Genomic DNA, 22,928 nt, shown 5'->3' on the forward strand with positions numbered 1-22,928 from the left:
GAAAATGCAAGCTTCAATCTCCTCCACCCACCCCCATGGCCCTGAAAAAAAAATGCAGAAAAATGATGATTTTTTTTTTTTGCTTGAAAAATTTGATATCTTGCCCCACGGTATTTCTAAACTTTGTCACAAAGTGCATTGGGAGATTTGAAAATATTCTCTGGAAAAGAAAATGGCCTTAAATTTCTTACTATTGGCTATTTCTAATCACCTCTTCAGTCATTTTGTTTTTCTTAATAGAAAGATTTTTAACAACCAAAAGTATAAGGAAGTTTAGAAAACATTTCAAAAAGCATTAATTCTTTACATATAAGCATGCTAGACAAATTAGGGGGAAAGGGAACCTATCTATAATTAAAAAAAAAAATCATGTCCCTTGTAAATGGGTATCTCGTCGTGATAGAAAACAAAATCCTCTTTTTGAATCTTAATATCTTCATTAATATTCACTGGTCAATCTTGTTTGTGGAGGATTAATGACAAAGCACTTTTACCTCCTCAAAAGGAGCTCAAAAGAGAGCTAGTATCTATGGGTGTGGAATGTTACAGATGTGGGTTTTTATTTTTCTTTTTTAATTGTTTTTCTTTGTTGCAAGGGTGGGTTTGACAAGTAATAAGGGAGAAAGAAGATGAGTATTGGGAAATGAAAGTAGTACTATACAGATACATACATATACATAATATCCATATTTATATATATCAGTATGTATGTAAAGCATCAGCAAAACATTTTTAAAAATAAATGTAAACATAATAAAATGTGCAAACTTTTCTTAAAAAGAAAATTTTATGTCTGACAGGTATAATATTGGCAAGAAATATAATTTCTAGAGACTTATCACTAAAAGTTCTCCATCTCCAGTCACTTAGCATATCCCTACCCTTTTTTGTCAATTGCAGAAAATAAGCAGAGAAGTGTCTATATAATCAGAACTAGTTTATGAGATTTCTTTTTTCTTAAAAAAGGGTGCCTTTTTCCCCCTCCATTTCCAAACAACTTCCTGCCTACATCCCATGCATCAAGTCATCTTTGTGATAAAGATGAGAAAACATGGGGGGGAAAAAAAAGGAAATATGGCAAAAAAAAAAAAACAATTGCACTGATTATATCTGGCAGTATATCTGACATATTCCACACCCATAGTTCCTCACTTCTTCCATGAAAGGAGTATTTTTGCAAACTTTTCCCCAGGTCCAAACTTAGGTCTTCAAAGTAATCCAGAGTTCAGTTTCATTTTATTGTTCTTGCTTTTATACAGCTGTAGCCTTTTACAGGAAGTGTTCGAGGCTTTAGCCCACATCAGAGAACATGAATGGCTACTTTCTAATACAGCCTAGTGGGGATATTTATCTGCACTGTGTAAGACATCACGATGGCTCTCCTATCCCAATGTTACTGAAGTTTGGGGCTTTTACAATTATTCATAATGTATCATAAAATACATGGCTGCATATCAGAGAAGGAAAAATTTCCTGGAAAATAAATATCACATTTTAATGAAAGAGGGGAAAACTATTGCATCTTATTTTATGTTTTGAAAGGTTAGAAAATTAGTGCTGGCACAATGAGGAGAGAGGAAGAAAAAGGAAGTTACAAGTTGAGAATATGCTCTTGATTTTTTTAGGGCTAAAGCTTGAATTCATAGAAAGCAAAATAAGGCTATTTTTGAAAATCCAAAATCACTTTTTTTTAAATAGGCTATATATAATTTATCACCTAGGAGTTTCTATGGTTTGTGGTATGTAGTGTTTCATTCAAACTTTGGATTTCTGCTTCTAGCATTCAGTTAAAAGAAAGTGGCAAAAGAACTTTTACACTTCATCTCTGCCTTCCCAGCTCGCCCTAACCCTGGTGGTGGAGTTGAAGCTTGACTGAGTAGGTTGAAGGCATATTTGGAACCTTACCTCTAATTTCACATCGTTGTCTTTTGAATAATGTTCATCCAGATTTTCCCCAGGTGGAGACCGCGGCCGAGTCGTGGCACTAAGGGACAAGTCCCCTCGAGATATCAACGTGCACATGTATGCGTCATGGGAGAAAACATCATGCCGGATAAACTCACAAAATAGCAGCACCAGATTCACGAATTCTATCTTTTCATATTCACTATTTGGGTCAGCTATCGGGAAACAAAGCAAAAAAATTTCAGTAGTTCTCCTGAATGGGTGACTCACTTCTGCTGTCCAAACACCAGTCACTACAGTAGAGGATCTTCCAAGAAATATTCTATTTCACCACTAAGAGAAGAGGGAGATGAGCATCCTGATCGAGCTGAACATGGATTAGGCTTGGAGTTCAGAGACCTCTCTTTTACACTCTGAGTCTCCAACACAAATCCAATAGCTGTGGACCCTTATTAGCCAAAGGGAAGGCAGTAATACTACCTCTTGAGATACAGCATGATACAATAGCCAGAAGACTGGTCTTAGGGTGAGAAGATTTGAAATCAAATCCTGGCTTAATACTCACACTCCCTTAGTGACCCAGAGTCAGCTCTATGCCTCAAATTTCCTCATGAAACAGATGTAAACAACCCTGGAACTGTCAACACCACATAGATACTGTGAAGCAGCAATTTTTGTACAATACGAGAGTACTTTATAAGTCTGAGTTATTATGATCACTAACAATAGTAAAGAAAAGGTGAGGAGGTCCAGAAACTAGTGGGTTCAAGTCAAATTCCGGGTACATATTAGTTATGTCACTTAAATGCTATGGCTATGTGAATCACCAATCGAGACCAATGGAGGGATGCACCATACCAAGAGATCCCTAAAATAAAAACAGAAATTCAGACTATGTCCCCAAAAGTCATCCCCCACTATCTGCCAAACACTTCAACCAGATCTAATTATTATTGACATTGACAGTAAATGACATGGTATTTAATATTTAATATGCTGATCGCTGAGCAGTGAGCTTATGAATAAATTATGGCAATACAGCCATAACAACACCATGGGGGGAAAAGCAGTTAAAATCCCCACCATGCAGTAGCCTCCTGCTAGAAGTGCTCAGCCTTGTCTATGGGTCCCTCCTTCTACTCCAGAACAGGCAGTAAAAATAGGTTTCCGCATGGAAGCTCATTTCAAGGGGCACGTGAACAGACATGGTGGTAATGAACAGGGTGGGGTAAAGAGGAGAAACCCATTAGGAGAATAAAGAGAAAGTTTATCATCAAAAAACAATTACAGCAATAAAAAGACAAAGTAGACTTGTATGTTGTTCAGACCAGTTGTACCCATCTAAGCAGTAAAAACAAGACTGATTTTACTCAGAGAGTTGTAAGCCTGGTCCTAGGGTGAAAGAACTGAATTTTGGAGCTCGCAGTTCTAGGCTGGACTTATTTGACTTGTGACTTTGCACAAATCAATTCACTACTGAGCCCACTAGGGACGGGAATAATGCTACATGCTTTACCTCTGTAGAAAAGTATCTTTGTAAAACTTAAGGTGCCATGTACAAGTGAACAATAAATACAGGGTGTTCTCTTAGTACAATTTTAATCTATTAAAATTAATGGTATTTCCCTCATCCCAGAGTGACAGGGATCAGCCTCCCCTTCCACTGAAAATGGAACCAGGGACTTCTCAGACTAAACCATTAAAATAATAGCTCAGGTCCAGTTCCTTTCACTATTAACCATGGACTGTCCCCCATAAAAACCAAATGGATTGACAACAACAGGTGTATCCAACAACAGAAGTATCCAGGAGGCAAAATCATCACAATTATTCATTCCCGTAGAGAAATTCAAAATGACAGGAAACAAATAGAAGACATCTGTCCTATGGCTTATGTCTCTGGAGGGAAAGGAAGGTGTGTCCCCACCTATCTCAAAGTCACTAGATATGGGACTTTGGGATAATCACATGGGTGAAGACGACCTCTAAAAAGCCATTTCTCAAAGTGGGTTTTTCAAAAGCAGGAATAACAGTGAAAAGAAAACAAAAGACCAGGGTTTGAACCTGGCCATACTATTTACCAAGTTTAAGGTTTAAGTTCAAAATCCACTCACTACTCCTAAGTATTCTTGAAACATAGGACAAGGAGCTTGGTCCAGTATCTTCCTCATGTATAATACAGGGTCATATTAATATAGATGTGGAGCTCTATAGACTCTATAAAGCATCTTAAAATGTTCACAGGATCATTGATCTAAGGCAGAAAGGGATTCTGGATGGAGGGAGCATCTAACTCTCTCAATTAATAGATAAGGGAACTGAGGAAAATGGAATAATGTATCCAACATTAAAGAAGTTGTTATCAGTAGAGCTGAGCATCAAAGCCAGATTCTATGACTCAAGTGATTTATCCATTATATTGTGGTAATACTATGTGAAACACCCTCCCTTCACAAGATGCTCATAAGCCTCAAATAAGATAGTATTTGATAAACCAGAAAACATTCTATTTGATTTACTTATTTTTGCCAAAAATAACAATGACCAAATAACCCTTTGCATTCCCATGAATATTCCCATCCTCTCCCATATCCTGATTTCTAATTTTTTTTGATGTTTTGCAGCCCTCTCTTACCACTATAGGCTTCTGATGCACACCTATCCATTAATGAGCCCCAGCTCAAACTCTCGTGGTTTGGCTACCGTCCTAGAAATCACTTCAAGCTAAGAGGATCCTCAGAGTAGTATTCATACTCAAACAGATCTACCTCATCCCCTATTGCCTTTTTAGACTGTACAATTAATCTCTTTCCTCTCAGCCCTGAAATTGTCCTAAAAGACTTCAAATACTTTGTCTCTATTCCTCTCATATCTATTGTCCATGTGTATCCCAGCTCACGTCCATCCCCCACCCCCAGAAAGTAAGCTCTCTGAGGACAAAGGCCATTTCATCTAGGAACCTCAATGCTAACATAGGATCTAGGTGCCTAATTACTGCTGGTGGAGTTGAATTGAATTCTGAGATCAGGACAACAGAGACAATATGGCAATAAGTATGAATCTGCTCAAATAAAAAGAATGCAATCTTGGCTACATTCTAAAGCCCTAATACTTTGTTTCTTTAGAGTTTACTCCCTTCTTTCCTCAGCATTCTCTTATTTTCCATTCTTCATATTCCATCTTTCTTTCTCTATTTTCACCCTTTCTTTTCCCTATCCTTTTAACTCTCTGGCTCTTCTTTACCCATGTGCTTTAGGAAACAATCTATTCTATAGTGAACTGAATGCTGGAATTGGGAGTTGGGAAAATCTGAGTTGGAATCTTGCCTCAGACACCCCCACCCAGAGGGCAACAGCAGTCACTCAACCAACTACAGAAATTAAATTGATTCTGTATCTTTTTTTTTTTAAATGCATCCTATTTACAGTTAATTGATTTTGTCTTGTAGCTCCCTAAAGTCAATTTTCTGTTTCTGAACTTAGATTCAGCTTGCCTGGAATTTTTTAAGTTTAGAAATCCAGTTTTCCTATTGACCACTGTTCTATTCCTTGCCTCAAGAAAATCTGATATCCTAGAAGGATGCAGGTGGACATATGGAAGTCTGGTTCTACACTTTGCAAGAGGACTCAAACACTTAATCTTTTTTAGTCATAAGGGTTCATCTATTCAACTGAGTTAACTATTAAAATATTAAAGCTAGTGAGTCCAACCTTGGAGTCTTTGATAACTGAGTGAGGCTATTGAGCCAATCTGTTATTGCTAATCTAATAAATTGATCATGTTGAGACCACTAGAGTGGCTTGTCATTTCCTTCACCAGTGGATTTTACAGATGAGGAAACTGAAGTAAACAAGAGTTATATGACTTCCCTAGGGACATGCAGTACTGAGAAGCTATGTATTTTAATAAATGTGACTTCAAGATGACAATTATGAATAAGAAACAAAAAAGTGAAAGAATTAGGCAATTCAATACAGCATTGAACGCTTTTACCTCTAAATTTGATTCAAGGAAGAAATACTTACACAGTGAGGGAGCTTGGGTGTCTAAAAATCTAAGTAGGACATTCTGAAATACAGGCAGGCTGGACCCAGCAAGAGAGGCTGAAGAAAGAGATTCCTTCTCATCTAAAACTTCTGATTCACCACAACGCTGGAGAGTGAAAACGGGACACGCTTGCTGAAGTGAAGTAATGACAGCAGCTTGGCTTCTTTTCCCCCCAACAATGTTATACCACAAATGAAGTACCAAATACTTAATTACTGGTTTCTCTAAGGACACAATAATATGTTTATAAACCATGGGTAGAGTGAATAATTAATTCAATTATGATTAATCCTCCAAAGAAATAACTAGACAGGAAAGTTGGGCAATACGCACTCATATGGATCAAATTTGGCAATGTAGATGACCCAGAACCACAAGAGCTATGTCTATATTATCTCCCAATAATCTCCTTATTCATATTTTAAGATATGTAAGTTCACTTCCTACTTTCTACTCCCATCCTTTTTCCTATTTTGATTCTTTAGTCAGCATATACACACCAATTCAAACAAATGGATCGAGGAGAACAATCAGATTGTCTGTTTCTTTTTTTTTCTTCCTTCCTTTTTTTTTGCTGTGGCAATTGGGATTGAGTTGCCCAGGTCACAAAATAGGAAGTGTTAAGTGTCTAAGACCAGATTTGAACTCAGGTCCTTCTGATTTCAGGGCTGATGCTCTATCCACTACGCAACCTAGCTGCCCCTTCCCAATAATCTCTAGAGCAGTAGGGTCAAACTAAAAAAAAAAAAAAATTGATACCCTTCTATACTAATTTAGAAAAGTATTAATTAACATTATGTTATATTATATTTTTATTTTATTCCCACTTACATCTTAATTTGGTTTCAGAGTGAATTTGACAACTCTCCTCTACATTAATGAGGTGTGAAAAAATTTGGCTTGCTTAATAAAAGCATATTATAGAAAGGGAAAAAAAAGACTCAGATTTAATTATAGTCCCTAAATATGAACAGGAATCTGGGAATAGGGTAGAGTTATTAATTTATATTTTATTTGTACATAAAGTATCTTACCTGCTTTTAGTAAAGAAAAGAAAAAAAGATAAATATTTTATCATAGGATCCCAGAATTTCTGGCATTGTTCTAATTTAGGAAAAAAATCCTAAGTCACTAAGACTATCATTCAACTGCTTTGCATCCTCACTGAGTTGAAATAAATAGTATCTGCTAAATTTCAAATGAACTAGTCTTAGAAACAGCCTAAAAACTCCTGGCTAGTCATTTGGATTTTTCTGGTCTTTTTTTTTCATTTCCAACTTATGCTGCCTACTCTCTAAGAAAATGCGGTTGAGGAACTGCCAAAATAATATTTAAATATACAATAATTCATTTAAAATTGGAAAGGAAGCTATGAAAAGTCCCTGAATACATCTAAAGATTCAAGAACTTCAGATAGCACTCTTATAGATGAAAGACAATGTTATATGAGTTTTGTTTGTGTCTATGTGTGTATATATGTACACACAAACTAGACAAGATTTGTTCTAAGTTTTTGCCCTTTCACATTTTATCAGTTCTATATTAATATAAGCAAATTGACTTAATTTATTGATTTAATTAAATGATTGGTAATATGATAAGTCCATTATTGAGTTGTCTTATGCATACTCAAGGTCGTAAACCACCAATATGTATCTTTTGATGGAGTCACATCCCGCTCCAAACTGATTTTGTAGAGCATCACATGATTTTTAAATCATGTCCCTCAAATTCAGTTTGCTATGATATGATTACACTGAGGTATTACATGGGCAACATAGTAAGAAAGGTGTTGGTACAAACTCCCTAGATTCCATACTCATTTCTTCATTACAAGGCAAGTATTTGTGAAATTCTGTTCGATGTAACACAATAAATACCACACTGTCTTTACCTTCAAATCTTTATGTACAAATAAAAAAAATATATAAATGTCTCAAAGCAATATCCTTTGCCTAGGTCCTTTGATACTATTCTAAAATGGATACTGATGTGAAAATATACATAGATATGTAGAAAATCTATAGAAAACCTTTGTATTTGTACATACATCAACTACTGCATCTGAAATAATGACCACAGTATTTGCTCGGGATTAAGGAAAGCCACTAGGGAGGATCTAGGTTGAGTGTCTTTCTCCACCCTTTCATCTTCAGGTAAAAAGTGTGAGAGTATGTTATCTTGATGTTCCCAACATAGCCATTTGGAATTAGAATGGTAAAAGTCTAGGTGGAAAAAAACAAACAAAAAAAATCTTACTTCTGCCTCAATTTCAGCCTGCCTCTTCTCCAAAAGCTTGGCTACGGCCATGGCTCGATGTTTCCCAGACCTTTTACAGCTCACAGCCCACTCACACAGCAGAGTCACCACAGCTTCATCATTTGGAGCCACCTACCCAACAGGAAAGAATAATGGCAGCTTTTATGAATGGAGAAAAGAGAGTAAAAACATAATACATGTAGTATTTCTAAGGTTTTCAGAAATACATGTTTTCTTAGCATGATTAGTTGTGATATGAAGGGATCATATTTTCTTATTAAAAAAAATCGATACAAGTATATTATCTAGAAAATGTCAATAAAGCTATAAAGATTTTTTCCCCTAATAAGTCTATAAGATTCAGTAGAAATAACACCCACTAGCTTAGATATTTTTTTCCTGTTACGTATGTCTTCTAAGATCTAAATATTTCATCAGAATGGTAATGGAATCATATTGAATTTTATATTTAGCTAGATAACAGATCCATAAGAACATAGTAAGAGAGTGCTGGAAGGGATCTCAAAGGACTTCTAGTCCAATCCTTTCAGCTAGGTGACAGTGGATAGAAAACCAGGCTGGGAGTTCAAATACAGCCACAGACACTATATACTACATGATAGTAAGCAAATAATTTAATCCTGTCTCCCCCAAAATTATTTTTATAAATGAGGAAACTAAACTCACAGATTAAGTGAGTTGTCCAAGATCACTCAGATAATAAGCAGCGGAGGTGAGATTTTAACCTGGAGACAATACTTTTCCCACAATATCACAATGTCTTTTTTGGTTCTACCATTCTGTGTTTTGCCAGGTGTACCAAATGTGGTCTGGTACCACATATCCAAACTGTTTGGCCAAACTGGTTGTTTCAATTGGATTAAGCTTATTCTACTTGAGTCAATCCATCAGGCAATCAACAAACATGAAAAAACCTTGTTTCATTCATTCACTGAACAAACATTTAACCAAGTGATTACTTTAGCAAAATAACAAACTGGCTAATGAGTGAGACAAACCTGCTACCATCCCCACAATATCCAGGATGGGACATTCCCATCTAAGAAATCCAAAGGGAGGCATCTTTAATTTCTGAGAAAGAATCCATGAACAGGACACTGTAGAGGGCCAAAGGCATGAAAGCTGGGCCCAATATAATAGTATTTGATTAGTCAAATCACTGCCAGAAGGGAAAGGATACTCTGAATGCAAATGTAACTTCCCTAAAAGAATGGAATGGTGTAATTCACAATTACAGAGTGCCGTAAGATCTTCAGTGTGGTCTCATTCAATCCCCACAATAAATTTGTGAAATAGATGCTAATTAACCTCATTTTGTGAAATGTGAAAATTAAGACAGAGAAATTTGTGACACACCCAAGTTCACAGAGAACTCAGCTCTTCCTGTATTTCCAATACTCCATTCAATGAGCTGCCCTAGTTGCCTCTAGGGTCAAGCTAGAGTTTGATTGTGGCAGGCTGTACATTGAGGGTGCTTTTTATTCTAGGTGAAGCAGATTTCTAAGACGAAGAGTTAACAGTCAGACTTATACTTAGGAAGATAATTTCCACTACTCTTTGGAGGATTGAGTGGAAAAAGGAAAGGAGGCTCGTGTCGAGGATAAGGTACTGAGCCTCTTAACCAAAGAGGGGCCATGTGAATTCCAGAAGACAAAATTTTAAAAATAAGGAAAGCCAGTGGCAGTAAAAGTCTGGAGGAGAAGAAAGATATACTCTAATAGTGCAGAAAAAGGAAGCTGGTGGGCAAAAAGATAAAACAGCTGAGCATTCTAGGACTGGAGAAAAGAAGAATACAAATCAACAGTTATTTCAATCCAGGAAGAGCCTACTTATCAGCTGTTTTACATAATGTCATACTTTTACAGAACCAAAGCTATAGGAAGTAGTCAACTTTCATAGAAATGATAAATAGGTCATCAGCTCAGGGTAAATTTCACAATACAACAGCACTGTTAACAAGCATTTATTAAGTTGCTCACTATATGTAAAGTTACTGTTGGTCAGTTGTTCAGGTTTCTTAGATAAAGGTATCATGTTATTGTTGTTGAGTCATTTCAGTCATGTCCTACTCTTCATTACTCCATTTGGGTTTTCTTGGCAAAGATATTGAAGTAGTTTGCCATTTCCTTCTCCAGTTCATTTGACAGTTGAGGAAAATGGGGGAAACAGAGGTAAGTGACTTGTCCGGGGTCTCACAGCTAATTAAGTGTCTGATGCTAGATTTGAATACATGAAATTGAGTCTTCCTAACTCTTAAGTCCACCTATCCAACCAAGGTGCCACTTATTCAAGATATAAAAAGAACTGCTTTAAATCTATTTGGTTTTTTTTTTTTTTTGGGGGGGGAGAAGGAAACAAGCATTTATTAAGCACCCTACTATGAAATAAGCTCTTTCCAAGAATTATCCCATTTAATTCTCAAAACAAATTCTGTTGGATGGAGGCTATTACTTTTTTAAAATTTGATTTTTTTTTAATTTTTTAATACAAATTGCTTTATGAATAATGTTGGAAAAGAAAAATCGGAGCAAAAGAGGAAAACTATGAGAGATAAAAAACAGAAAAAGAAATAAACCTAGCATGTGTTAATTTACATTAAGTCTCCTTAGTTCTTTTCCTGGATGCAGATGGCATTTTCTGTCCAAAGTCTATCGAGATTGCTTTAGATCACTGAAATACTGAGAAGAACCAAATCTTCCATAGTTGATCATCACACATTCTTGCAATCACTGTGTACAACGTATTCCTGATTCTGCTTGTTTTGCTCAGCATCAGTTCAAGTAAATCTTTCCAGGCCTTTCTATAATCAACTTGTTCATCAATTTTTATAGAACAATAATATTCCATTACTTTCATATACCACAACTTGTTTAGCCATTCCCCAATTGATGAGCATCTATTCATTTTCCAATTCTTTGTCATCACAAAAAGAGCTTCTATAAACATTTGTGCACATGTGGGTCCTTTTCCTCCTTTATGATTTCCTTAGGATACAGATCCAGTAATGGCACTGCTGGGTCAAAGGGTATGCAAAGTTTGATAACCTTTGGGCACTGTTCCACATTGCTCTCCAGAATGGTTGAATCATTTCCTAACTCCACCAACAATGCATTAGTGTCCCACTGCTTCAAACTTAAAAGATTAAGAGACATCCCCTAGTTTAAAAAAATGGTCAATGGATATGAGCAGGCAGTTCTCAAAGGAAGAAATCTATGTTCTTGAAAATCATGTGAAAAATGTTCTGGTCACTAATAATAGGAAAAATGCAAATTAAAGGAACGCTGAGGTTACATAAATTAGACTATAGCAAAGAAGACAAAAGACGAAAATGAGGAACTTGATAATAACCTATAAACAGTGTTCTCTTGCTAAAGTTATGAATGAGTCTGGCCATTTTAGAAAGTAATCGAGAATTATGTCTCCAAAGCCACTAAACCATGCATATTTGAACCATATTTTGAAAAAAAAAAAAAAAAAAGAAACTTTATTGACTTCAAAACCAACATGGCACTATTTTATTTAGTAAGCAAATTTAATGACTAGCCAAGTCCCTGCCAAGGTACATTCACTGGCTGATAGCATTGCCACAGAAACATTAAGTGGGCTAATGAGCATAAAACTTGAAAAATCTGTTTCCTAATACACTAAAATTAATTTTAATTTAAGACACACAATTGGCCAATGTTATTGACCTAAACTTGAGATAAATGTAGCTTGACATATTGAACCATGCAACTAACTCGGAGTCAAAAAGATCTGGGTTAAAACCCCGATTCTGATAGCAGTAAGCTGTGTGATGCTGGTGAAATCACTTAGTTTTTCTGAGCCTAAATTTTGTCATTTGTAAAATGAGAATAATATCTGTATTATCTACCACTCAGGGTTGTTGCAAGATTCCATTCTGATAATATATGTCAAGCACTTTGCAAATGATAACTTGCTATATAAATGACACTTATTATTTAAAACTGGATGAGGTAAATCACCAAGCTTGCCACTGTGAGATACAGCAATGCTGTAATACAAGTCTTATCATAACCTCACTGGCCAGGACAAGCAGCTAACCCTAATTACAGATGTCTGTTTCTGAAATTATGTAGAATGACATATCCTAATAGTTCAACTGATAGCAATCTTATTCCTTTGGCTATATCATTATTCAGAGCAACTTCAAGTTAACTTATCAAAAAACCATCTTTCTAGCTAAATTAAAATGTTCTTTCTTCTGCTGAGTTCCATTCGCATGATAGCAAGTCACGTCAAGGCCAAATATTCCAGTTGATTAGGAAATTTTTTTCTTTGATGACCTAGCCAAAAAAGAAATTAAAAGAACCTACTGATTTATACTGTAATTCTAAAGATTTCCTGGAATGAAAAAACAATCCAATTTTCCTTTTGTTTTTCTTTTCTGAAGATTCATTTCCTTAGCAAAAAGGAGAAAGGTACTGAACTTGACAGATTGTCTTCAAAATTCTACAAAAATGCAGCCTATGATATCTAAAAATTAAATCAGGACTTTAAAAAATTCAATTAAAAGCAATTCTAAAATTGTAACAAAGAAAATTGTAAAAAAAAAATATATTACTACCAAATTAAAATCTGTTAAAGATCTATAATATTCAGGTCTTTGAAGTGACAAAGAAGTGATTTTTATAAGTGGAGGTGGGAAGGGCCCATGGGCTCCAAGGTTTCTATTTACAGAGTCATTTTTTTTCCTTATGTTAGAAACTCTTCCTTTTACACTAGCCCTAGCCCTCATAGGTCTCCCTCTCCACTCTTTTTCACTTTCTTTTTAGGTATAATCTTTCTACATTAGATTGTAAGCTCCTTGAGGGCAAGAAGTGGCTTTGTTTTTTATTTGCATATAAAATTTATATGCCCAGTGCTTAGAAAAGTATTAAGTGCTTACTGACAATCTAAAAATTGATGTAATCCTTAGTACTTCTTTCTCAAAGACCAAGAATGGGGAGGTAATACCTTGACAAGCAATTGAATTGGATTTGAGTGAGGGAGGGCTGAGCCAGGTTACCTGCCACACTTTCTCTTCTGGAATCATTTGAGTTAAGCAGCCAGATAATAGATCAGGATGATTGGAGATGGGCCTGGATACAGTAGGAGACCTGGGGGTAAGGTCTTTAATAGGGCAGTTTAGAAAACATTACTTTTCAGACTAAACAGACAAAAAAAGAATTGAGACTGTATTTGGTAAAAGAGTAACTTTATAGAAAAACAGAGGTTTCTTGGTAAATATTACCCCAAAAGTAAGACGTCATCTCCCCCCACCACCTTTTTTAAACTAAATATAAGATTTCTTTTTGCACAGCAAATTGTTGGTGAGAAAACTCTACCAAAGTGTATCAGCACTGGCTCTGAAACTTTTAGGATGTTATTTGGGGGTGCTGCTCCTAGGTTAAGTTCATCCATCACACTTTTCATTTCACAAATTACAATTGTCAACATGTACAGAAGCAAATCATCTACAACTTCAACTCACTTTAGAAAGCTGCCTAATATTATGAGGAATGTATTCCATAATTGTTCTATTTTGATGACTTGCTAATAACCATAAATCACAAAGCAGGGCTCTGCAGTTATGATTTCAAATTAGAATGGTGGAATGGTTACTGTCCTCTAAAATAGCGAACTTGGGAAAACAGAAATAAGTGAAAAAAATGAGAAAAGTTACTAAAAATATTTTTTTCACAAAAAAAAAAAGACTATGAAAAATGAAAAAGAAAAATTTTTTCTCTTGTGATGAACCTAATAAACACTATACAATTTCTATTAGCTGGACTTTATTTTCATACCAAACATGCACAAAACCAATTTTTTAAAAACCTTCATTAGTTTAAAAATCAACATTGAACTATTTTCTTCAGCAAACTGATTTAATGCCTGGCCAAGTCCAAGTTTCATAACTAAGCTATCCTACTGCAAAGTCTCACTGACATTTAAAAGGTCATTCCTTCAGAGTCAAAATGGTTAGACTCATAATGTTGACCTTTTTTATGTATACAAGAAAAGTATCGATGCCTTTATTAACAGAAACATTCTCTTTCTCAAAAGCAAGAGATATTTTTTGATGATTTACACTAAATTCATCGTGGTTCACTTTTTTAAAAAAAGGATTCATTAAAGAGAATACTAAACTAAAAAGCCAGTTATCTTTGTGACAAAGATTAATTGTTATAAACATAATGACTGTATATATATAAGAATGACCTTAAAAATGGTGATATCTGAGATTTTATTCAACTACTTCTTGAGGGGAGAGATTTTCTTTCCAAATCTAAAAAATTTCCAATTCTAAAAATTCCTAAAAAAGCAAATTGGAGCCTCTGCGTTACTACATTTAAGGACTGATCGAAGGAACTGAATGTCTTTGCCTAGAAAAGGAAAGAATGGGGGAGAAAGATAGGGGAGGAAGAGGTAATGGCTAAGTTCAAATATCTGAAGGCTTGTCACATGGACAAAGGGATTAGACTTTTCTGCTTGACCACAGAGAGGTAAACAGGATCAAAGAGTTCAAGTCCCAGAAATAGTTACTGGGTCAATGTAAAGAGAAAAACCCCAAAACTAAAGTGGAATGGGTTGACTTGGAAGGTGGGTTTCTCTTCAAGCTAAAGTTTTATGATCATAATGAGATTTTTTATAAAGAGTAATCCAGCTAAGGTATTAAGTTCGATTTGATGGTCCTAGCATGCCAAGTCTGAGATTCTATGACTGGGCAATATTACAGCTCTTCAATTTAAAATAAAACAAAAGGTCACTAGTTTCCATGTTAGAAACAATAATTATACATTTTTCTTAACTACAAACTGAAAAGTTATTTGTGTTTGGATAAACAGCCCAAATTAAGACCTGAAAAATAGCACCAGCTGGCTAGTTTGGTGAAAGCCCCAAGTTCTTTACAGAACTCTTCTTTAAAAACAGCTGTCACATTTTGCATGTGAATCCATCTGCATTCAGGGAGGTCCAAATTAAAGTTCGGATAGTCATGAAGTCTCTGCAATCACTGTTTATATACAATGAATGAACAATCAATCAACAACTTTTCAATGAGCATTTATTATATTCCCAACACCAAATCATTTATAGAACCATCTCAGTAGAGTTTTAGGTAACCTGGAGATGCTGGGGTTTGGGAGCCCTCATCACAAGGAAAGGACATGTTTCCTATGAGGGTCAACACCCTCAGCATCACATGGGCATAATGGCCCCTCTACCACAACCTACCTTTTCCATATTTTGGAAATGGCTTTCTTCTTTCATTCTCTCCCTTCCCTTCCCACTACCTTCTTCACCACCATTGAAATATTTCTACTCCCTCCATCTGGATTTTCCTTATGCCCAAGAATTTCTAATAATGGCCTCCAAGATCAGATCTCTATGAGCTTCTTGAGAATAGGGATGGTATTTTGCCTCTCCCTATATCCCCAAGGTTTGGCACAGTGCCTGGGATGCAGTAGAAGCTTAATTATTGCTTGTTGACTGACAAGAGAAAGACGCTAAGTGAAATATTTATTTAATCCTCCAGATTGAAATCAATTCCAGAGAGAAATTATTTTCTTAAAGTACTTGTGTTATCTTTAAAAAAATTATTACACACTGTGACTGTAAATTAATGTTGCTCTTTGAAATGAACTAGAAGCAGTCTAGAAAAAGTTTAAATCAGCTCCATAAAACAAAATATAAAAGGTTTAAGGTAGTACCCTAAATATTTCCTAAATGGATTTTAATATCATTATCAATATTTAATATCAATATCAATATAAGAAGTTATACTATTTTTTAAAAAATCACTTGGGCCCCAATTTCCCCATCTGTAAAATGAGGAGGCTAAAATTACACTTATTACTTACTTGTAAAAGTTTCATGCAGCTTTAAATCTAAAATTTTATGGTCACATGACCTTACTATGTAATATACCTCAAAATATGTAAAGGGAGAGGGAGATTACATTTGCCTGATCAAATATTTTGAGATTATGCATTTTTGTTTACAATTAAATTCATTTTATAATCCTAGAATTTCACCTTGCACAGTATATCCAAATGTCACAGAATACATATAAGGTAGATATGCCTGTTCTATTTGATATTCCACTTCATTCTGGCCGACCCCCAAATCATGGGCCAACTTGCTAGATAGTCTCTCTGTCCTCCCTTAGCTCTTAGTCCTTCCATTCCAGCCTAGCTTTCTTTCTCTTTCTGGGTAAACCACAAATCTAATGAGCAGAGAGGCCGAAATCTCCAAAGCTCCAAAGTATTTACAATTCTCTTACATCATCATAGCTTACTAATATCCATGCCAAAGCACTAAAGAATAATATGGAAATTACTTTATGTTTACACACTCAAAACTCAATCAGTGTCAAACCCAAGTGCTTGCAAATATTTACACTCCAAGAAGCAAGAGCACATAAAATTGATTTGCAATTTAACTTAGGTGATTCTAGCTTCAAATGTCAATTCTACATAAAATAAATGAAGGCATCAATATTAATCAATTTAAAATGCAGCAAATGCTCAAAATTTTTGATAAATTGGGAACAGGTAACAAGCCGGAATTAATGGAAAATATGATCTATCGGATATTTTTGGAAGACACAGTTTTACAATTTTCAAAAACAGCTAGTTTTCAGTTTACAAGCTAGATTCCAAAAGTGTTTGGAAGTTGGGCATTTGCAGCCTGGAACGTGATACACATTTTCACACCATATGTTGGTGGTTAAGTTTCCAGACCGAGACACAAAGGCCTATTTAAACTGTAAAAATAGCTGAAATAGGTCTGATGATATTTCTGAATCCTGAGTCCTTTCCAAATCTCTAAGATCTCCTAGCCTTGAGCCTGAGGCTTCATGCTTTTCTACATTCCCACACTCCTAAGCCCTGTGTTAAATAGGAAATGGGGTAGGCAGACGGAGAATGAGTGAAATATCCAAGTAAAAAGTACCAATGATGGACAAAAAAGTATAAAAGGAAGAAAAGGAATTGTTTAGGACACTTGGCAGAGTTCCAATGGTAGAGATAATACTTGGAATACAAAGCAGTGGATAAAACTGGTCATTTATTCACCCAATGCTCATCCCAAGTGAGAGTTTCCTTAAATAAAATAATCAGTAGCATCCATTTAAAACCATCAGTAAGCATCATATGTAATGGGGACAAACTGCAACCAATTCCAATAAGGTCAGGAGTGAAACAAGGTTGCCCACTATCACCGTTACTATTTAATATTGTATTAGAGTTTCCTTAAATAGAGCATAATTTGAGCTCCAAGAATACATGTTCACACTTTATTATTACAGCATTACCTCTAATCCAGTGCATATAGGTGGATACTTGAGTAATTTCATTTTTTATAAGACTGGGTTTACCATATCTTGACCAGGTTAGCAGTATACAAGCCATTCACGGGCCCTATTCCATTGTTGTTTGGTATAAGATCTTTGACTAGGGACAGTTTAGATCTCCTTAAAGAAGTCTGGTGATATTCTGCTCACTATATGAGCCCATTTTTAATGCACACACCCAATCAGCTTTAGCCATACTGCTGCTCAAACCTCTCCGACTGAGGTGATCACTAACTTCCTGGTTACAGAGATTACAGGCCTGCACCACTCTCCCAGTCCTTGGATACTTTAAAGAGGATTCCCCCCCCCCCTTTTAAATAAAACATTTTCTAAAAACATCATATTCATCCATTAAATTACTTTAAAAAGACATTTATTTACAGAGCTCAAAAATGTTCATCCATTCCCTGACCAAAAGAAATGTTATCTGCTGCCTAGCTTCTCTAAATTTTAACAGATTTTGAATAAGTAGTGTTGGAATTAATGACTTTTTATTACAAATGAGAATTACAAACACATCACAGAACTGGTGTATTTTTTTTTAAGGCTTCATTAAAAGTCAATCACAATAATAGCTGATGTAGATAACACAGGTCTTTTGAACTTGAATATTTTCCTTTCTAATACTAATTAAAAAGCAATTAATCAAGTTAATGATCCAAATACAAAATTTTTATCTTGCATATCTTCTTATTAACCAGCTGTATGTAAAAGTCAGCCTCGTTCAATTCAATTCAATAAACGTTTAATTAAACTCCAGCTATATTCAAAGGTGAACAAAAAATTTTAAATGTTCTGTCCTTGTCTTCAAATTCAAAATTTATTGTCTAGTAGAGGAAAAGTCACATACACAAATGGTATGATGAAAGGGATATGAGAAGGACCATGTTTTGCACAGCCCTCTAGGAGAAAAATGCCATTCTTTGCTGCCATTTCTGACGTCTCCCTCTACCCTGACCTAACTTGCTCGGCCTTCTTCTTCTTTATAGTCCTGATTCCATATCAACATGTGTATGTTTAATGATATATTGCCTTGTATCTTTATTTTTTTATTTTTTGCTGAGGCAATTAGGGTTAAGCCCAGGGTCACACAGCTAAGAAATGTTAAGTGTCTGAGACCAAATTTGAATTCAGGTCCTCCTAACTTCAGGGTTGGTGCTCTATCCACTGAACCACTTAGCTGCCCCATTGCCCTGGGGCACACTATGTATGACTATCATCTACTTTCCCCATTCCCATTACTATATTGTTGAATACCACTAGAGGGAATCACACTTACATATTTACATTTTGAAGGCAGCAGAGAAGGACCCACCAGATAACAAAGGTAACAAAGAGGCAAAGGATTCAGTCAATATGTGGAGGAAATCACACAACTATATGTGCGCATGTGTGTGTGTACATGTGTGTATATGTATGTATATATATATATATATAGATAGATAGATCATATATATATATCACATTAAATCACATCATATCATAATGACGAGGGGAACCCCAAAACTCTCTCTCTCTCTCTCTCTGACTTTGGGAATGAGCCATGAGGTAGAACACTTGAGACTTTCTCCTTGAATCCTGCTGCCATAAAGACCCTGCAGGAGGACAAACCACTTCATTCTGTTATCTAGGTGGGGCTGGTTGAGTCATAAATTGGAGAATTCCAACTCTATTTAATTGAAGATTTTCTATTCAATTCCAGCTCAAACTCCACCCACCAGCCCCCACTGGGAAGGGGAGCAGGTATGAGCTTGCAGCCAAAGGCTTCTATTATAAAAACGGCAATTTTAAACCCAATCCTCACAGAGGACCCAATATGTCATCCATGGCATATTAGCAAACTCTGCCCTCTGGAATACTCTCTTTCAGCGTTACCCTCTCTTTATCCTCACCTACTTTCCTAATAAGACTTTATACTTCTCTGTTGGGATTTCTCTACTAGAAACTTCACTTCTCCGTCAGGACCTTGCCACTAAGGAATTCAGCCTTTCTATTCATGCATAACAAAAGCTGACTTCCAAATGCCTATAATAAACTTCTTTTTATCAGTCTAGCTTTTGGGGGTTCATAAATTCCTTTACGAAGGACCTCTGCGCCACTAGAAGGGGGATTCCAACAATTCCCTAACCATGCGCCAAATCCCAAGGGGATTTAGGGGAGTCAAACCTCTTCATTTGGTTCCCTGAACCCTGAACCTGCCATTAACCTTACCAATATTATAGATAAATGTGATCTGGCCCACCCTCAAACAATATTTACTTGATTCTATATCCAATACTTTCCCCTGTCTTTACAACAAAATTACTTTTCAAGTATTGATATTTCATTTACTTAAAGATCACAACTAAATTTGAGTCATCATATAGAGGAAACAAGATGTTCCCTCCAAATAAGGGATGAGCTCATTGACAAGTGTGTCTGCCATCAACTTTCATTAGGGTTGGTTTCAGAGAAATAAAAATTGATTCCTGTGGTTTACTATTACCTGCAGGATCAAATATAAAAACTCTACTGGGCTTTTTAAAAAGCCCTCTATGACTTGGCCCCCTCCTACCTTTCTAGTCTTATATACCTATGGGTGTTCTACTACTCAGTAACTCTAACTTCCTCACTTAAAACACTCCCTCCCTCTTCTCATACCAGGCATTTCCACTGGTTATCCTCTCATCTTTCCTTTATCTACTTATTTCTCCTGGCTTCCTAGAAGACCCAGCTAAAATCCTACCTCCTGAAAGAAGCCTTTCCCTGTTCCCTTAATGCTCAGTGCCTTCCCTTTGAAATTTGAAAAGGGAGATTTCCCTTTGAAATCTCCAACTTTTCCTGCATATAATTTGTTTATACATAGTTGTTAATCTATTGTCTCCTCCATCAGACTGGGAATTCCTTGAGGACCTGGGACTATTTGACTTTTTTTTTTTTTTTTCATTTCTCTAATACACAGAACACAATATAGTAGAGGCTCAAGAAATGCTTTTTGAATTTAATTAGCAGCAGGTTTTGACTTCAACTATGCAGTAAGGAACAAGTTTTCTAGGTTACACTCAAGGCCTATCTACTTCACCTATTGCATATGATTTCACCTTACCTAAAACTGCCACCTTGACAGTATTTAATTAACTTTTAAAAGTTAAAACCTAATTTTAAAACTAGGTTTTAACTAACAAAACTCCTTGGGATTAGGTCATGAAGTAGATTTCATGTTTGAGCTTTCCAAGGTCACTCATAAAACAAGGAATTTCCTAACGAGGATGATTCCCAAGGGTCTTTGCTAAACTTCTTCCATTAACTTGCCTTATTCAATCGGCTAATTACTACCCTAGGAGGCAAAGTCTGGCCCTGAAGAATACATCAGGTCAATTTCCAAGGGCAAAAGGTAAATTATCCACCCAAACAGGATTTACTGAATACCTACTATCTAACAAGGAAAGACACAGATGTGTAAGACATGGCTTTTTCCCTTAAGGAATTGAAGTCTAATTGGGGAAGAGAGACACTAGATGTTCTCTTTCAGGACCCTGGACAAGTCACATTGCCTTCTCAAGGGCATTGGTTTCTCCATCAAGCACAGGGGCTATTTATAAAATGTTGGATTAGCGAATGTGTAAGATTCTTTCCCACTTTAAATTCAACAATCCCATGATTGAAGACCTAGAAAATTCACAAATAAGGAGTGTGTTAATAATACAAGAGATAAATATTCAAAATTACAATATTAAATCATGCTTCACGAAGATGAAACAAAGGAACACTTGCCAAAGAATGGCGTTTATTGTTGTTCAATCATGTCCAACTCTTTATAAGCCTATTAGGAGTTTTCTTGGCAAAGATCCTGAAGAGATTTGCCATTTCCTTCTTCAGTTCACTTTACAGATGAGAAAACTGAGGCAAGTTAAGTGATTTGTCAATGGTCATATAGCTAGTGTCTGAGGTCATATTTAAATTCAAGAAGATGAGTCTTCTCTTCTCCAGTCCAGGTGCTCTATGCACTATAGTATCACCTGGCTGTCTCACAATGTAAATTATATTTGTGATCAAAATTTCCCAGCTATTAAAAAAAAAGATTTCATATGTTTTGCATGGTTGCACATAGATAATCTATATTAAGTCATTTATCATCTTAGGGAGGAGGGAGATGAAGGAAGCAGGGAGAGAAAGCAGAACTCAAAATTTTTTAAAATGAATTTTTAAGATTACCTTTATATATAATTGGGAAAAAATAAAATACAATTAAAAGAAAACTATTTCAAGGGAAAAAAGCCAGTTTTCCTTTGTATTTCCCCATCCATTTTTAAAGTATCTAAAGAGAAAGAACTGACCCACTGTGTTGTCCTATGGAACACTGATATTTCTTTCCTATTATTGCTCAATTACATAACAGCCTCTCCAACTTCTCATGCCTTGTCAAGCCTTAGATTTGCTATTTAAGTAGGAATAATAATTAGCTACTCTATCTTTCAGACATGTAAGCACAGGGGAATATTAAATTCTCAAGAAAATGAGGTTTGATTTTTCTGAGATAACTCATTGTTATAAGAAAAAAAAGGGGGTGGAGGGGAAATCAATCTGTTATGAGTATGCTACACACTCCCTCATTAAGGAAGCAGAGAAAAACCAAACTTGTAATTGGACACTAAGGGAAGACTTTTGAGACACCGTCATTCAATACTATATGGTTAGCCAATTAAAACAAAAAGTTTAAAAATCAAGTAAATATTTAGTCAATCCCTTTGCAAACTTTAATAAAAGTATTTCACATGTAATTTAGTATGATTACTAATAAGCAAAGCATAAGCAGTATAATAGTCACTTTGTGTGTAATGGCCAAAAGTAAGGTGTTGGCTGAACTTCCAAAATTGGTCACAACAGAGAGAAATCAGACATTTACCCAATTCTTGAAAAAAGTACTGGAGTAGTTTACCATTTCTTTTTCCAGTTCATTTTATAGATGAGGAAACTGAGGCAAAAAGGATAAAGTGATATGCCCAGGATCACACAGCTAGTGAATGTCCAAAATCAGATTTGTACTCATGAAGATTAGTCTTCCTGACTCCCAATCTAGTGCCCAATGCACTATGGCACCACCTAGCTGCCTATACTTTACTCTATACTCTAATGAAATTGAACTTGTAGGTATTCTTCATATATGACATACTATCTCCCATCTCTGGGTATCTGCATAGAATTTCTGGGACTCTCTAGCTTCCCTCCCTCCCTCCCTTCCTTCCTTTCAAAAGGCTTTTTTTTTGTTGTTGTTGTTGTTGTTGTTTTTGCTGAGGCAATTGAGGTTAAGTGACTTGCCCAGGGTCACACAGTTAGGAAGTTTTAAGTGTCTGATGCTAGG

The 22,928-nt window shown here is 35.7% G+C and overlaps 1 protein-coding gene across 14 annotated transcripts in view; it reads right to left on the minus strand.

Annotated features, from left to right (window-relative positions):
• Positions 1 to 22,928, minus strand: part of MED12L (mediator complex subunit 12L) — a 370,226-nt gene that overhangs the window by 244,454 nt on the left and 102,844 nt on the right. For all 14 annotated transcript variants that reach the window (XM_031957753.1, XM_031957757.1, XM_031957758.1 and 11 more), the window contains 3 exons: positions 8,212 to 8,343; positions 5,931 to 6,057; positions 1,906 to 2,120 (listed from right to left, as the gene is read on the minus strand). In XM_031957753.1, the coding sequence (XP_031813613.1) occupies positions 1,906 to 2,120; positions 5,931 to 6,057; positions 8,212 to 8,343 (474 nt within the window). The remainder of the gene's footprint in view (positions 1 to 1,905; positions 2,121 to 5,930; positions 6,058 to 8,211; positions 8,344 to 22,928) is intronic.

This window comes from Sarcophilus harrisii, chromosome 3, assembly GCF_902635505.1.
Source record: "Sarcophilus harrisii chromosome 3, mSarHar1.11, whole genome shotgun sequence".
Taxonomy (NCBI): domain Eukaryota; kingdom Metazoa; phylum Chordata; class Mammalia; order Dasyuromorphia; family Dasyuridae; genus Sarcophilus; species Sarcophilus harrisii.